Source organism: Erinaceus europaeus, chromosome 12, assembly GCF_950295315.1.
Source record: "Erinaceus europaeus chromosome 12, mEriEur2.1, whole genome shotgun sequence".
NCBI lineage: Eukaryota > Metazoa > Chordata > Mammalia > Eulipotyphla > Erinaceidae > Erinaceus > Erinaceus europaeus.
Genome location: NC_080173.1, coordinates 27,481,892 through 27,496,492, shown reverse-complemented (window position 1 = coordinate 27,496,492; position 14,601 = coordinate 27,481,892). Strand labels below are relative to the sequence as shown.

The window sequence follows — 14,601 nt, the reverse complement described above, 5'->3', positions numbered from 1 at the left end:
ACAACCTTTTTCTTAGGAAATTGTAGGCTAAACTGTGTACAGTATAGGCTGGAGTATGTACAGTATGGGCTGGGGGTGTGTACATTATAGGCTGGGGGTATGTATAGTATAGGCTAGAGTGTGTACAGTATAGGCTGGGGTATGTACAGTATAGGCTGAGGTGTGTAAAGTATAGGCTGAGGTGTATACAGTATGGGCTGGGGGTGTACGGTATGGGCTGGGGTGTACAGTATAGCTTTGACTGTGTACAGTATAGGCTGAGGTGTGTACAGTATAGGCTGGGGTATGTACAGTATAGACTGGAGTGTGTATAGTATAGGCTGGAGTATGTACTTAAGAAATGTTAAGACATCTGCAACTTGTTTTCGGTGACTTGGCAGCAACTCTGTTATGTTTATGTACATGTGCATAGAGGGAAGTAGAACAGATGTGGCAGATGTTAACAGCAGGAGGATATAAGTGAAGGGTGCATGAGAGCTTCCTTTACTTTCATGTCAGTGTCACATTCCTTCACTTTCATGGGAATGTTTAAGAGCACAGAGTACCAGGGGCTGATGATTGGCTGTCCCTTGTGCCTGGAGCCCACTAACCTGGGCCGTGTATGTCTTCAGTTTGCAGCTCTCCACCCATCCACATGAAGGTGCAGCCGCTGAACCAGACAGCACTGCAGGTCTCCTGGAGCCAGCCTGAGACCGTCTACCACCCCCCCATCATGAACTACATGATCTCCTACAGCTGGACCAAGAATGAGGACGAGAAGGAAAAGACGTTTACTAAGGACAGTGACAAAGACTTGGTAAAGTTTCCCTGTTCAGAGTCAGGGTGCCTGCTGCCCTTGCAGTTACAAGAAGTACCTCCCCGCCCCCCCCCCAAACCCAGGGGCTTCCTGTGACTCTAGAGCCTAAGCCCTGCCTTGGCTGTGCCATGTACTGGTGGGCTGCCAGCATGCACTGTAACTAGAACCTTGCAGGTTCCACCTCCTGCTGACACTTACCACCCTCACCACCCAATTGGCATGGGCTGCTCTTTTTTTTAATTATACCCTTCAAATTTGCTTTGTTTCCCTTGCTAAGCAAATAGCCTTCATTAGTTAATTTCAGCTGATCGGGTTTTGGTAAATATTAAATGAGCCATATGAACTGGTCCTGGTACTAGGCAAGTTAGTCTTACTGCATATTCTTATTCTTCCTGTACCTTTTTTCTCACAACCATAACCACTACCATCACCACCTCCACACAGCTGCCCCTAGCCCTCACCCCCCATTAACTCCTCTTTGTCATATTAGATCCCCTCACACATTCCCATTATTCACTGGACCCCTGTGACCATGTGATTTGTAACTGTTGCTTTCAGACAATGTCCTACCCAAGCTCATGTTGAGTTATGTGTGCTCAGTTCAACTTCTCCTCCTAAAGTTTATATAAATATTCGGTGACCAGTTCCCATCAATGCCCTCAAGGACAGATGTTTGTAGAAACCTTCTTCTTCCCCTACAGAAGCAAACCCTGCAGCAAGCGCTAGTCTTTAAGTCTTTGCAAAAAGCTCAATGTGACACATTTAAGTTTGAAAGCCTTACGTTTATTGTTAATCAAAGGAAGGCTTTGGAATAATGAAACTTGTAATTTTATATGCACATGAAAAATGTAGCATCGTACAGTGGGATTCTTAATGACTGTTATCACTTTTCCTTTCCCAATACCGAGTCCTGAGGGCCCATTCAATCAGTTATAGAATAATACTTTTCGTATTTCTTTAGATGAAGATTATTTTACTTCATTTCCATTTATATTTTCAATTTCCCCACTAGACATTGTTATCTGGGTCACATTAGGGAATGATGAGCTTCATGAAATCAGAGAGGAATCTACTGAAAGATGCCCAAGGTTATGATGTGTTTTAACCTTTCTCTTGTCATCACTAGAAGTCCATAAGGACTTTTTCTCTTTCTGAAGTAAAGATGGCTTGCATTAATCAGCAGAAATGATCTAGACACTTACGCAGTTTCTTGTTCTAAGTGGAAAATAATTAAATATGCAAAGATGAATAGATATCAGCTTAGAGTGAATTCTAATAAATCCCTGCATGGATGAAGCGAAGATTTTGCTCCAAACAGAAGACAAGGTCAGAGGTTTGGAGAATGAAGCATAAATTAGTTTCAGAGAAGGAGAAAGATGTAGAGAAAAACATGCTTTGACAGCAAGTTATTTTTTTAGATGAATTTCAAGGGTTGGTTATTTTCTTTTGGGATACACAAAATTAATTTTCTGAATTCCTGAAGAAATCAGAAGTGCTGACTTAGTAGCAGGAAAACTATCTTCCAACTTAGGGCTATTGTGGCCCAGAAACCTAAAAGGTACTTAACATGTGTATAGCATTTTCCAGAAAGCATGTCTCTTCATAGCCTCAATATAAAACTAGGTGAAGGTGATATTGCTTCACCTAGTTTAAAAAGAGACAGATGAGGCTTAAGGCTTGACTCTAAAGTTCAGCTCTCATCAGGAAGCTGTTTATTAGGCAACAGCATTAAGTGTGGCCCCAATAACATTTTAATGCCATTCAGAAGTTTTCAGTAACTTTGTCAGGAAAGCCCACCCAGACAGACATTCATCCATTAGGAAGTCTTGGGGGGGGGGGGGGAGTTGTTTTTAGCTGTCTCTTCCATAAGAAATGCTGCCTGCTGTGAGGTATGCTCCTTTTTTTTTTTTTTAAGGATATCCTAGAATAAAACTTTGAGAAATGGAGCTCTGGATTTGGTGGGTAAACATTTGCCAAACCATTTGGATTGGCAAACTTCTAGCAAAAATCAGAGGGGGAAGATTTTAGGCTCTCCTTGCCCTTGTTTTCTGTGGCAACTTTTCATCCCTGTCACTGTGGGGTAGAAGTTTCATAGGCAATGTGTAAATGAATAAGCATGACTGTGTGTCAAAAAAAAACACAGAACTTTATTTACAAAGTCAGACTGAATTTGACCTATGAGCTAGGGTTTATCCAATCCTGTGTTCCATCAACAGCATTCTTTCTGTTGTGTGATGTGGACTACCTATGAACCAGGCTTATCTAGGTTACCTAGTTGTTGTTGTTTTTTTTAAGAATTTATTTATTTATGAGAAAGATAGGCAGAGAGAGAAAGAACCCCAGATATCACTCTGGTACATGTGCTGGTGGGGACTGAACTCAGAACCTCATGGTTGAGAATCTAGTGCTTTACCCACTGAACCACCTTCTGGACCACGGTTACCTAGTTCTTAAAGGACCTTGCGAGGTAGCGGTTCTCATCGCACCCCCATTTTACAGTTAAAGAGAGCAGAGGCTGAAGGTCGTTAGGCAGCTGCCTCGGAATTGCATGGGTAGTGAAAGATAGTGTCAGGACTGCGTTTTTATATCTCCTGACCCCTAGCCAAGTGTTGCCTCTAGCATCATGCCCCATATCACCCATGGCTGAGAGGCAGTGAGACCTTTAAACTGCAAGGAAACAGACACACAGAACTGTTGATGTTCTTAAGGCTGCATGGATCTGTAAATTCAGTATGCTTAGTAATTGAATAGGCCTTGATCCATCAGTATATTCATCTATCTAAGACAGATTATTATAGTTTATGTAATATAGTAGTTATGAAATAAGCACAGGCCTTGTGAGTATAGAAAGGACAGGCAGCAAACGCAGTTCAAGCCACAGTCAGGAATATGAGTCAAGATTGATTTTGTTAACTCTCTTTTGCCCATTTCAAGCTTGATAAGAGACTCTGAGGCTAGGTTACATCTGAACGCTCTTTCCTTTCAAAGTGAGGCTTTGCTATGTCTGTCAGGCTTTGCCAGGACACCCAGAAACCCAACAGTAATACTTACTACTTGTTCAGGTTTGGTACATGGACCCTCTGACCAACTCACTTCCTGTTCTTCCTTCCCCTCCAGAAGGCCACCATTAGCCATGTCTCACCTGATAGCCTTTACCTGTTCCGAGTCCAGGCCATTTGTCGGAATGATATGCGCAGTGACTTCAGCCAGACTATGCTCTTTCAAGGTGAGGCTGGTCTGGGGGAGTCCTAAATCTTTTTTTGTGCTTTGTCTGTGTTCAGTTCAGGTGCTTGAACAAAGTGTGTGTGTGTGTGTGTGTGTGTGTGTGTGTGTGTATCAAAAACTAACTTGACCCAAGAATGAGTGTGGAGTTTTAAATGACACCCAGAAAACCTGAGGGAAGTTAGGTCTGTCCTTTAGCCTGTGAGTTTCCTAGGCCACAAGAAGGAAGGTAAAAGTAAAGTGTTGATTTTTTTTGGGGGGGTCAGTTTTCAATGGTGGGAAAAGAAGTATTTGAACCTTTCTCCCATTTGTAGTCTAGAATTGTAGCATTGTGTCAGATAATAAAATCATTTCCACATAGTATTCTGAAACATCTTTGGATTTCTGGCATGATCCAATAATTGAAACCCAAACAGAGCTCATGCTTCCATCTTAAAAGCCACAGAAGCAAACCCCTGCTGGATCCTTAAGTCTCTTGAGACACTAATTTAGGTTCCCACTGATTTAGGAACTAGTGGAAAGTTCCAGAGCAGGGAGGTAAAGCAGTTGAGGTATCTTCCACTTTGGTGAAGAATACAAATATGTGCCACCCCCCCAAAAAAAATTAAAAAACACCAACTCATAATGATGCATAATCTAAACATGGAATGTTTTTTTAAAGCATGAACTTCATGAGCAAAATATCAGAATTTTAATAAAGTCGGAGTCCTAAATAAAGTGAGTGCCCCAACCTAATCCCAGCATTGGTGTCAATAAAACTTTATTTTCAAGCAGCCATCTGCCTGTGGGCCATTGTTTGCCAGTTTGATTTTGTGAAGTGCACTTAGGCCAGTGCTGAGGCAGAGAACTCAGGCTGTTGGGCTCTGATCTGCAAGCTTGAGATACTTCTTGACCACTCTCAGTGAAGCACACACCAGACCAGTAGTTCTTGATTTTTTGGAATCAGGTTTCTGATGAAGGCTTTGAATCTTCTCCCTGGAAAAATGTCCAGAATTTTGCACACCGTCTCAGGGCCCTGTAAAGTTGTGAGGCTGCAGACCTTCTACATGGTCTGGAAGCCTGTGGGAAACACATATTCAGGGGCCCCTCCCAGGCCAATTGCTTCATAATCTCTGATGTGTAATAAGATGGCCGTGTGACTGACATGCACATTAAAGACAGAAAAGTAACTATTTTAGAGCTGACGGTCCAGGTTTAAGTCCTGATGGCCACTTCATGTTTCTGCCAACTCTCAAGGTCTTCAATTTCACTAAGCTGTAGGTTCCTAATCCAAAATGTGTTAGAAAATGATACCAACTCAGGAGTCCTTGTAGAGTGACAAAGGGTAGTGCATGCAAAGTGCTTGATCCCGACTACAAATATCCCATTAGGTTTGATATAAAAATAAATAAATAAATAACCAACCAAGAGTGAGAAGCCTTACAGCCTAGATCCCTTCCCTAGGAGCCCTTCTTGGTTTGAAGCTTTGCATTTGGTGTTTACGTAATTCTTGCTAATAATGTTCACACTGATCTCCTTCATTTATTTTTTTTTAATTTTTTATTTAAGAAAGGATTAGTGAACAAAAACATAAGGTAGGAGGGGTACAACTCCACACAATTCCCACCACCCAATCCCCATAACCCACCCCCTCCCATGGTAGCTTTCCCATTCTCTAGCCCTCTGGGAGCATGGACCCAGGGTCATTGAGGGTTGCAGAAGGTAGAAGGTCTGGCTTCTGTAATTGCTTCCCCGCTGAACATGGGCGTTGACTGGTCGGTCCATACTCCCAGTCTGCCTCTCTCTTTCCCTAGTAAGGTGTGTCTCTGGGGAAGCTGAGCTCCAGGACACATTGGTGGGGTCTTCAATCCAGGGAAGCCTAGCCAGCATCCTGGTGGCATCTGGAACCTGGTGATTGAAAAGAGAGTTAACATATGAAGCCAAACAAATTGTTGAGCAATCATGGATCCCAAGCTTGGAATAGTGGAGAGGAAGTGTTAGCGAGGTACTCACTGCAAACTCTAGTGTACTTCTGCTTTCAGGTATATATTTTGCAGTAGTTTATGGATACGTGTGCACATAAGCTCTCTCTCACAGAAACTGGTGTATATCTAGATTATGGGACTTTGTTAGAAAGTGAACTACCTGAGATGAAATTAGAGTGTACTATAAAAGGAAAGGTCTCACCCGAGTAGTGAAGTTGAAGGGTTGTCATTCCACACGTGAAGTCTCTGGATACAGTCTGAGGTGAAGCATGTTGAGGTGGCAATCGTTGCTTTGGTTAGGTTGTGATCGGCGGATGCAATATTATTTGGTTTGGATTGGGAGATGCATACGGGAAAGTGGGCCCTATCCAAGGGTTCCAGGACTGGGGGAAGTAGGGGCTCTATAGTGAAGATGTGAGGTTCCTGCTGTCTTAGGGTTCAAAAAGACAATCGATAGTTAATATTATCATCACATTATTTGTTAATTGGGTTAACTTTGAAAAGTCCCTTTGTTATGGTTTGCTGTACAGTACCCAGTATCTTGTATATAGCTGTGCTATTGGATGCTTCTTATCTACTTGGTCTAGGCTTTTGAGAGAGTCAGCATATCAAATACATAGCCTATATATTAAAAAGATTCAGTTTGTCTTTTGAGAAACTTTGAGACATACAATTGATTTCCCCCTCTCATATTAACTACTGATTTATATGTCTACATTTTGCTAGGAGTGTACATAAACACCATTCCCACCACCAAAGGACTGTGACCCATCCCTCCCACCCACTCCCACCCCCCACTGGCCCAGGAAGCTACATGTCTACCCCTCACCACTGGGTTTTTACTTTGGTGCCCTGATCTCCTTCATTTAAACTCATTGAAATTAACATGGCTATATGTTTCTCAGAAATAAATCACACTGGATGTGTCCACCTGTGTCCTGCATCTACCAGTCCTTCTTCCCATGTTGAGGAAGGACCTCAGGCCTTTGCTGGCCCAGGAAACAGGAAGCCAGAGTAGGAGCTTACTGAGGCCGGGCCCTGCAACTTTGGACACATAAATCATGATTAGGCCTCCCGTGTGCTTCCACCAAAGCCTGGGATCTGCAGAACTGCCCTTCCTGATTAATAGGCCCCTGAGCTTGCTGGCTCTGCACGGACTTTGAAAAATTAAATGTTTGTAATGTAATGTAATTCAAAAAGGCCTTGTCAGCTATAAATCTTAAACCTGGAATGCTTAAAATGTCCTACCACAGCAGCCTGTTGGAAATGGCCAGTGTCTCCTTTGTCTCCAAACTTATTTTTAGAAATTTAACTCATGTATTTGTTTATCGTGAGAGCAAAAGACAACAGTGGCTTAGCGGTGGTGCCCAGGATTAAGCGTGGGACCTGGGGCTTCAGGCATGCAGATGGGCAGTCACGATCTGTATAACATAGCTGAAAGTATGTGCTGTTTGCCTCATTGTGGCAGTAGCAAGTAATATCTGGGGAATGGCTCATGATTCCAGACGTTTTTGCACATAAATCATTTCATCTGCATCTCATCTGGCACCTTCTAATGTAGGGAGGGAAAGGAAGTTCAGGTCAATGTTGTAACATACAAAACGTCATTTGGCTCTAAGCAAAGTGCATCTTTAAAAAATATTTACTTATTTATTCCCTTTTCGTTGCCTTTATTGTTTTATTGTTGTAGTTACTGTTGTTGGTGGTGAGGTCATTGTTGTTGGATAGAACAGAGGGAAACGGAGAGAGCAGGGGAAAACAGAGAGGGGGAGAGAAAGATAGACAGAAACCTGCAGACCTGCTTCACCGCTTGTGAAGTGACTCCCCTGCAGGTGGGGAGCCAGGGGCTCAAACCAGGATCCTTATACAGGTCCTTGTGCTTTGTACCACGTGCACTTAACCTGCTGTGCTACCACCCGACTCCTGCATTTTTTTTTTTAATTCCAGAACCTACTACTAACTTGTTCATGGTAACAGGCCACCACTAAAGAGCAAATGTTACAGACCTGCACAATAGCTCATCTAGGTAGTGCATGTGCTTTGTCATGCAGGTGACCCATTTAGAGCCTGGCCTTCTCTGCTCTGAGAATACTTTGGTGCTATAGTGTCTTCCCCTCTTTCTCTGTCTAAAAAAAAAAAAAAAGGCCTTCTGGAATGGTGAAAGCCTGGTGCAAAGCATTACCCTTTACTTCCCAGTCTTCAACAGATTGGGGGGGGGGGCAGGGAATGGTTACTAAGTGTTCAGTTTTGTTCCCATGTCTCCACAGCTAAGAGAAATAAGGGCTCCTGAGCTTTTTCCTGAAACCACAGACCCATTAACAGACTAGAGGAACTAAAGAAGTATCTCTTAGAATGGCTTTTAAATAAGTCAGTAAAATACATAGGAAAGGGAAGCAATTATGTTCAAATTCAGTTGTCAAAATATTTTAAACAAATAAATTTGGAATGTAGTGGCATATGTGCTTTTTTATGTAAGTATTAAATGACAAGTGATGACTCTGTTAGCTCCTGATTTCTGAGAAGTGATGAACATAAATGATAGTCTAGAATCAATACAACTACAAATGTGGTTTAAACAATACCTGATTTCAAGCAGAAGCAGAATCACAGGTGCTAGGAATATGACTGAAATAGGTTGCCTGTATTTGTAGCAGAAGGAGGATTTGTCTCAGTGAGAGTCTAGGGAGAAGGCAGATGTACTATGTCCCCGTTACCTCAGAGCTATTAGGTCCCAGGACTATAGGTGAAGCAGTCCTTATCTGAAAGCTTCTATAACATCATCCTAGTCATGTTGGCAGAAGTTGTTCCAGAATACTAGAATGTGAGCTTGCTGGTGGAGTGGCTGTTTAGTCTGTTGGCCATAAATAGAGCTCTCTGCAGAAGGCAGGTCTCCTGGGAGCCATTTTCCTGTCCTAACAAGAGGAGGCGTGTATACCTCAGACCATACACTGTCAACAGGAACAACTGTCACGAAGCGGGAGGTTATGTTAAGTCCCAGGCAAAGGCAGCTAGCTCCCTAGGCCAACTTGTAGTCTGGAATCTAAATGATGCCACTGTTTTTGTTTTTACATTTGGCTGTTCTCTGATTTTCTCTCTGTAGCTTTTACTTTCCAGTTTTTGCTGAATGAAGGTATTTTTATCTGATGGTGAAAGTTTGCAAGTGCCTCCTTCCTTGGGACCAGACAGGAAAGATGGTTACTTGAGGGAAGAGCTCATCAGTGGGAAATGAACAGCACAGCCCACCTAGCAGAGGTGCTTGATACTTAGTCCCTATCAATGTGCTGCCCTGCAGAAAAGAGGGCTCGGTTTTATCAGATGCTATGAGTTTTCAGGTTAAGCAGGCAAGCAGAATCTTTAGGTGAAAGTTACAGTTTACAATGTTGACAGTGAATTCTTTTTTTCTTTTTTTTTTACACTACTGGGACATTTAATAGATTGCAATACAATAGTTGGCACATGGGAACAACTTCTCATTTCCCTTCAGTTGGTGTCCGCAAAACACTCTCAACTCCAACTTGGGTCATTTTCCACCACCAGGTACCGAGATCCCAAAGTCACCTCAGCTCCCTCCATCTCCTTCCTTCCCCAGAGTCCCATGCTTTGCTGCAGTACACCAGACTCAGTCCAAGTTTTATTTTGTGAATTTACTTTTTCAAAGAGAGATTTCAGGCCAAACAAACAAAAAAGTGTTAGCCACATGGCCGGCTGGACAGTAGCGCAGCGGGTTAAGCACTCATGGCACAAAGTGCAAGGACCAGTGTAAAGATCCCAGTTCAAGTCCCCGGCTCCCCACCTGCAGGGCAGTCACTTCACAAGCGGTGAAACAGGTGTCTTTCTTTCTCTCCCCCTCTCTGTCTGCCCCTCCTCTCTTGATTTCTTTCTGTCCTATCCAACAACAATGACAGCAATAACAACAACAATAGTAATACCAACAATGATAAACAACAAGGGCAACAAAAGGGAAAAAATAGCCTCCAGGAGGAGTGGATTCATAGTGCAGGCACCAAGCCCCAGCAATAACCCTGGAGGCAAAAAAAAAAACAACAACAAACAAACAAATGTTAGCCACTTGCCATTTCTGGCTTAGATAAATGGAAAGAGCAAATGTTATTTATTTTGTTAATGAGTATTTTGGGCTTATTTTTAGTGCCATGAATACGTAGCTGGAAAATGCTCAGTTTATTTAGTATTATTGCTCTTTGACATAACCACAAAAAGGTTTGGTTTTGTTTAAAAAAATTAGCATTATTCACAGTAGCAAAAAGATGAATGCAGCTGAACTAGCCATTGATAATGAATGAGAAAATAAGATGTGATGCATAAATAGAATGTAATGGGAAAGAAGGGAGTTCTGACACATACCATAATAGGAATAAATATTGTGGACATGATACTCTGTAAAATAAGCCTGTCAGAAAAGAACAATGTGCATTATTCCACTTACATGAAAAATGTGAGTCCAAATTACCAAAAAAAAAAAAAAAAAGTTGTGGCTGGTGGCTGAGCAGGGGCAGATGGAGTTGCTGTTTAATAGGTTTAATGAATTTTAACTTTGCAAGATAAAAAAAAAAACTTCTAAACTTCATTTGCACTGCAATATGAATATATTTACCGTTGTTTCACTCTTAAAGGCGGTTACAGTGGTAAATTTTATGTTATATATATTTTGCCAAAAGTTATGTTGTATTAATAATGATAACAAAAGAGAGGCAAGAAGAAAGAGACCAGAAAGGGAAATGTGTGCTTAGTATTAAGTAATTTGATCTTGTAAAGCTGAAAAGGCAATCTCATACAAGGTTCTAAAACTTAGATTGGGCACAGCAGATAGCATAATGGTTCTGCAAAGACGCTCTTATGCCTGAGGCTCTGAAACCCCAGGTTTAATCCCCTGCACCACCATAAGCCAGAGCTAAGCAGTGCTCTGAGACATAGGGAGTGGGGGGGGGGAATAATAGTATAATAAATAAAATAAAATACAACAAGTAGAAATGAAAGATGACACTTTACAGAAGAAGAGGTAAACAAAAGTTGAATCATACATATCTTACATTTTCAGGAAGTGATAGATGAATTAATTGATTTTATTTTTTTGTTTCCTTTTTTATTTTATTATTATTATTTTGTAATTATTTATAAAATGGAAATATTGACAAGACTAGGATAAGAGGGGTACATTTCCACACAATGCCCACCCCTTAGTTCCATATCTAATCCCCTCCCTTAATATATTCTCTATTCTTTATCCCTCTGATAGTATGGACCCAAGGTCATTATGGGGTGCAGAAGGTGGAAGCTCTGGCTTCTGTAATTGCTTCCCCACTGAGCATGGGCATTGGCAAGTCAATCTATACTCTCATCCTGTCTCTCTCTTTCCTTAGTGGGGCAGATCTCTGGGGAGGTGGGACTCCAAGACACATGGTGCGGTCATCTGCCCAGGGAAGTCAGGTTGGCATCATGGGTATCATCTGGAACCTGGTGGCTAAAGAACAGTTAATATATGAAGCAGAACAAATTGTTGACTAATCATGAACCTAAAGGTAATAATATTGCAGATAGAGATTTGGGGGTTTCAAAGTTAACCCAATTGCCAAATAATTTGATTATAGCAATAACTATCTATTGCATTCTTTAACCCTAAGGCAGCAGGAACCTTCCCCTTTCTCTAGGAAGCCTATACATCTCCCATTCCTGGAACCTCTAGAGTGGGGCTCCACTTTCCTGCATGCTTCTCTCAATTCATACCAACTGATACTGCATCAGATGTATTAATTTAAAATAAACTATAATGCATTTAGTATACATAGTGTTAATATAAACACTAAAGGGATAGCATAAGAAATTATAACAAAAAACAGTAAAGCAATACAATCTCATTTATCAATAGATGAAGTTCAAAAAGTGGCAAAACTGAAAGTCAGGGTAGTGGCTATATTTGGGTCGAGGGGACATAGATTTGACTAGATAGGACATGAACATACCTGTGAGGGTTGCCAGAAAAAATACCCAGCTTAGGAGCCTATGTGACCTCTGCATCCCTATAGATCTGAGCTCACATTCGGTGGTCATGAATAGGAGCATTCCAGGCTTCCCCAATATCAGGACCCATCTTCCTCAGGTGGAACATAGAGTATGTTGTCCAGCCTCTTTCGGAGAATGGAACATTCTCTACCGTTGTTGATCCACGTTGAGGGCAAGGTCATATGGGGGCCACATAGGGTTCTATTGTGCTGTTTCTGATAGAGATGACCAATAACAATGGAGAGAGGGATTTATTCGAGGTCTAGGTCCATCATGTCTGTTTGGGAATCTCAGGACTCCCCAACTAGGACCCCAGCTGATGGGATGGCCTGATAGTGACTAAAGAGTCATCCTTAAAGTATGTCAGTCTCTTGCCCTTATTCAACTTTTGCAGTTCTTACTTTGCTAAGGTTAGCTTTGGAGTGAGTGAGGGAAGTATAATAGGAAGTAGGTGAGGAGGGTATCTGAGTTTAAGTAGACACTATTTCATTAGGAACTTTATGGTGTCTTTTTAGGTCTTTCTAATTGCTTGCTGCATATACTGACTCACTGCAGACTATTGTGCACTTTTGTTTTCAGGTATATATTTTGCCATAATTTAAGCTGAATATGGGCCCTAGATCAGATCAAATCAATGGGGTTTACAGTCAACAATATTTATACACCTTTCCCATACTTGGGAGCTACTCTGTTCCCTAATCCAGCTTTCTGGTCCTTTTTCCAGCTAGGACATAATCTCCCCCAGACAATAATTAGGATCCACCTGCATATCAGATATCAGGCTCAGGAAAAAAAAAAAACTAGTATAGTCATGGGCTCTTTGGAATATAACTAAAATAGGACTACTAGCTATCTACAAAACAGAGACCCCAACTCTTAATCTGAACAGCCTTTAGGTTCATGATTAGTCAACAATTTGGCTCTGTATGTTAACTCTTTTTTCAGCCACCAGGTTCCAGATGCTAACATGATGCCAACTGGACTTCCCTGGGCAGACAACCCCACCAATATGTCCTGGAGCCCCACTTCCCCAGAACCCCACCCCACTAGGGAAGGAGAGAAGCAGGCTGGGAGTATGGATCGACCTGCCAGCACCCATGTTCATTGGGGAAGCAATTACAGAAGCCAGATCTTCCACCTTCTGCATCCCATAATGATCCTGTGTCCATCCTTCCAGAGGGATAAACAATGGGAAAGCTATAAGGAGAGGGGATGAGATACGGAGTTCTGGTGGTAGGAATTGTGTGGAGTTGTACCCCTCTTATCCTATGGTTTTTGTCAGTGTTTTCTTTTGTATAAATAAAAAATTAAAAGAAAAATACCCAGATCTCAGTGTAGCAGGTAGGCACACAAACGTTTGCAAGAGGTAAAACTGATCAGATTATAAATAAGTTTTGTGCATTTTACTATATGTAGTTTTTTTTTAACCTCAACAAAATAATGACAAAAAAACTGGTTTTGATTATTCTAAAGTAGAGTCATCACACAGCAACCAACATGCAAAAATCCGGCCCTCTGCAAACTTTATATATATATATATATATATATAGCTTAAAGATAAAACAGAGCTTACTTTTTTTAATGCCTGGGGTAAAAATCTGAAGAGAAATATATTCCATGTCTTGGGGAAATTATATGTGTGTTCCTAAGTAAAGTCCTGTTGGACCAACAACCACAACATTTTATATTCACAGTGTGATTTCTTTGTTTCTCAGCTAATACCACTCGAATATTCCAAGGGACCAGGATTGTTAAAACAGGAGTGGTAAGTAAAGAATCTGAATTGTTTTGTTCCAGCATTGTTAATTTGCATGCAGTTGTAACCATCACCACAGGATGGCAGTATGATGTTAAAATGCTCACTGTTGAGGAGGTGAAAATATAGAGAAAAAAAAATTACAGGATTCAAGCTTCCTAGTTGAATTTTGAAATTTGTGAGAACAAACTGTGTAAAATTAAAGCAGTTGTATTAATATTCTAGTTTTTGTGAAGAATAGAATCCTCCAGATTAATATTTACTAATCTCTGGGATCATATGATGCAGGAATGTAAAAGATTTGCTCCAAGCCTTTCATTTGGCAGATGCTAAATTCAGAGTGTGACACTTATCCAAAGTTAACAGATTTTTAAACTTCTGAGACCTCAATATCTAACTTTATCCATTTCTAGTGTGACTAGTCGTCAACATGGCCATGCCATTAGTAGCAATAATAATATTGAATAATTTATGGCTTTTATTAAACATTGATTGAGTTTCATAGCTTATCTACTCCTTGCAGCATTTTGCAAAGGTGATGCAACTATTTGGTGATGCAACTATTCCAGTTTCACAGATGAAGAAACTGGGGATCAGTGAGTTTGTATGTCCAGCATGACTCAGTGCAAGTGGGAGACCAGCTGAAGCCCAGACCATCTGGCATTTGATTTGCACAGCTTCAGGACTCAACATTTACTAACATGACTCTCCTTAAACTACTGAGATTTCGTACTAGAACTTGATAAAATTATGAAACTTAACTTATGCTGGCTATTAAAAAAATAAAACAGTGTGGGAGTTGGGCGGTAGTGCAGCAGGTTAAGTGCACATGACACGAAGCGCAA

The 14,601-nt window shown here is 41.2% G+C and overlaps 2 protein-coding genes across 3 annotated transcripts in view; both read left to right on the top strand.

Moving 5' to 3' along the window:
- Window positions 1-14,601, top strand: part of PTPRG (protein tyrosine phosphatase receptor type G) — an 869,661-nt gene that overhangs the window by 749,162 nt on the left and 105,898 nt on the right. For both annotated transcript variants that reach the window (XM_007529163.3, XM_007529164.3), the window contains exons 9-11: window positions 612-796; window positions 3,914-4,022; window positions 13,716-13,765. In XM_007529163.3, the coding sequence (XP_007529225.1) occupies window positions 612-796; window positions 3,914-4,022; window positions 13,716-13,765 (344 nt within the window). The remainder of the gene's footprint in view (window positions 1-611; window positions 797-3,913; window positions 4,023-13,715; window positions 13,766-14,601) is intronic.
- CEP15 (centrosomal protein 15) overlaps window positions 9,971-14,601 on the top strand; it is a 163,683-nt gene continuing 159,052 nt past the window's right edge. Inside the window, exon 1 of the mRNA XM_060202997.1 lies at window positions 9,971-10,010. The gene's annotated coding sequence lies outside the window, so the exon portion shown is untranslated. The remainder of the gene's footprint in view (window positions 10,011-14,601) is intronic.